The 2,522-nt window shown below is 44.6% G+C and overlaps 1 protein-coding gene across 1 annotated transcript; it reads left to right on the top strand.

Moving 5' to 3' along the window:
- Window positions 1–758: 758 nt before the first annotated feature.
- Window positions 759–2,105, top strand: PAAG_06718 (hypothetical protein; the record flags this gene model as incomplete). Its single annotated transcript, XM_002791502.2, has 3 exons — window positions 759–1,163; window positions 1,260–1,679; window positions 1,782–2,105. 3 exons carry the CDS (start codon window positions 759–761, stop codon window positions 2,103–2,105), a joined length of 1,149 nt encoding a protein of 382 aa, XP_002791548.2.
- Window positions 2,106–2,522: the final 417 nt, after the last annotated feature.

Raw genomic sequence — 2,522 nt, 5'->3', positions numbered from 1 at the left:
CTTTATATACCGCTTGCAGCTAGCCTCCATATTAGTTGTCTATCAAACTATCAAAGTAAAACTAGGACTCACGTATCCTCGAATGATGTATATAACCGTTGTCTCCTTGATCTCTTAAACTGGGGCGTATAGTTACATTTTGCTCTATCGACCAAGCAATCACTTTCTGGTGATTTTCTCAATCTGTATACTTCCTCTATTGATGCACTTTCACACCGTGGAAAATGATATTTTCTGGTTAGTTTCTCGTCTGATGTGATAACAACCGTGAGGCACTCACCGCTTAACCGCCTAATCATATCCTAGCAACTCCTCCACACATTGCGTTTCCATGTCTTGTTGCGCTTTCACTTTTCTTGATCAGTAGCTTTGCGAAAGTGAGCACCTTCTCTGCGTTGAACCTGTGCTAATTAGGTCCGCTTCCTGCAACAAAACTCGTTCCGTGACATAAAGCGGAAGATAGAGAAATTGGCAGATTTTTTGCTGACCACTATCACATGGGTATATAGGTCGTCAAGAGGCTTTTCTTCTCTCCGCTCCGAAACGTACCGGGGCCTTTTCTCGCAAAGATTACTAACGGATGGCTCTTATATGTGGGCCTTAGAGGCCATCGAGCGAAGACGATTCACAAGCTGCACCAGAAGTATGGACCAGTGGTACAGATTGGGCCAACGGAACTTAGTTTCTCTAGCATGGAAAGCATAGAAACAATCTATGGAACAGGAACTCGGTTCCTCAAAGCAACAATTTATACAACCATGGGCCGTTTGGGTGTTTTCAACACACAGGATCCAGTAGCTCACAAGGAGCGGCGGAGGTTACTGAACCACGCTTTCTCACAACACCATGTCAATGGTATGGAGCCAGCTTTTCAAAATTCGGTGCGGAAGCTGGTAGCCAGGATAGAGCAGCAGAAAGGAAAGGCTCTGGACGTAAAACATTGGTTCAAGATGTACACACTGGATAACGCGGGCGAAGCTTTCCTCGGAACATCCTTTGGAGGCTTAGATTCGGACGAGTCACCGCAATATGTGAAAGATTTTGATTTGTTTTTGATTTCGTGGACTTTTAAAGTAACTTTTCCGATACTCTCTTGGTTGCTGCAGAGAATACCCCACCCAAAGATTCAGTTTATCTTTGGTACAGACGTTCGAATATATCAGGTTGGTTTGCAATCAGCCCGATTAGTCTCTTTTCTTTGGTTCGACTCCATCATTTGTATATAAGTGACTGACTTGCGGTTTTTGCTCTTCAAATAGTATGGAATCGATCGATTTAACGAATACATCCAGACATATGGACGTGCGTCACAAAGAAAAGATCTTTTAACCAAGATGATTGGTCGTAAAGAAAACGATCCAGATGCCTTAGCCGACAGTGAGGTTGCTGTGGAAATCAGTAACCTTGGCTTTGCGGCCACGGATACCCTGGGGACCGCTCTGGTGTACCTTTTCTGGGAGCTCGCTCGGAATCCGGCCCTAGCGGAACGACTTCGCTTCGAGCTCGCTGAAATTCCGCTAGTACATGGGGTAATGCAACATCATAGGGTGTCCAGTCTCCCCTTCCTAGACGCTCTTATAATGGAGGTATTACGAGCCTACCCACCTCTGCCAGCTGGACTCCCAAGGGAGCCCTCTGTGGGTGGGTTGAGCATAGACGGCGTCTACATCCCTCAAGGTGTGAGTAGATATATACATACATATTTCCGCAGATATCCTCTCCTTTTCTTCGATCCGCGGCCTGTTAACTATGATCCTTGCTGATATATATGACGAGCTTAGACCGTTGTTTCAACGAATACGTGGACCACCCATCACAACCCGGATTATTTCCCAGACCCTGACAAGTTCGACCCGACCCGTTGGCTTGGAGACAATGTGTCCGATGGGATGAAGAAACTCTGGATGCCATTTTCCAAGGGCCCACGGAATTGCATGGGACAGGCCATGGGGCTGTTCGAAATGAAGATATTAGTCGCGACATTGATCAAGCAGTTTAACGTCAGCGTTGACGATGCGATGAGTTATGACGGAATGGATGTTATGGATTATTTTGTTCTCATCCCCAAAGGGGGTAAATGTCTTCTCAAATTCACGCCGGTTTAAATAAGTGGGATATGATAAACAAGTGATAAGTCGGAAGATTTCCCCAAGCTGTGTCGTTTAAATAAAGTTCAGAGAGAGGGAGGTTTCACATCTTCCAGAGTAAACTAACCTAGTTAGTGACCTCGGCAGCTTGCCTGGCTGGCTACCCTCCATGTTAGTCAAGTCACAATACCAAACTAACTAATGTATTTCACCACGAGCGGCGGATTCTCTCTGAAAATCATCAAATATTTAACATATTCAACAACCAACACACTTAAATATTTAAAATATTAATAAATTAAGACTATCTAATAGTTGAATATATAGCTATTTATTAGGGCAACTGCATATAGTATGTCTAATAGTCCCATAGCTGCTGCAGCACGGTGGAGCTCACTGGTGAGATATAGCTTCAATCTGAGCTTCAACCTGCAT

The sequence above is a fragment of the Paracoccidioides lutzii genome, assembly GCF_000150705.2.
Source record: "Paracoccidioides lutzii Pb01 unplaced genomic scaffold supercont2.19, whole genome shotgun sequence".
NCBI lineage: Eukaryota > Fungi > Ascomycota > Eurotiomycetes > Onygenales > Ajellomycetaceae > Paracoccidioides > Paracoccidioides lutzii.
The sequence above is the reverse complement of the archived record's forward strand: the minus strand, read 5'-3'. Positions and strand labels throughout refer to the sequence as shown.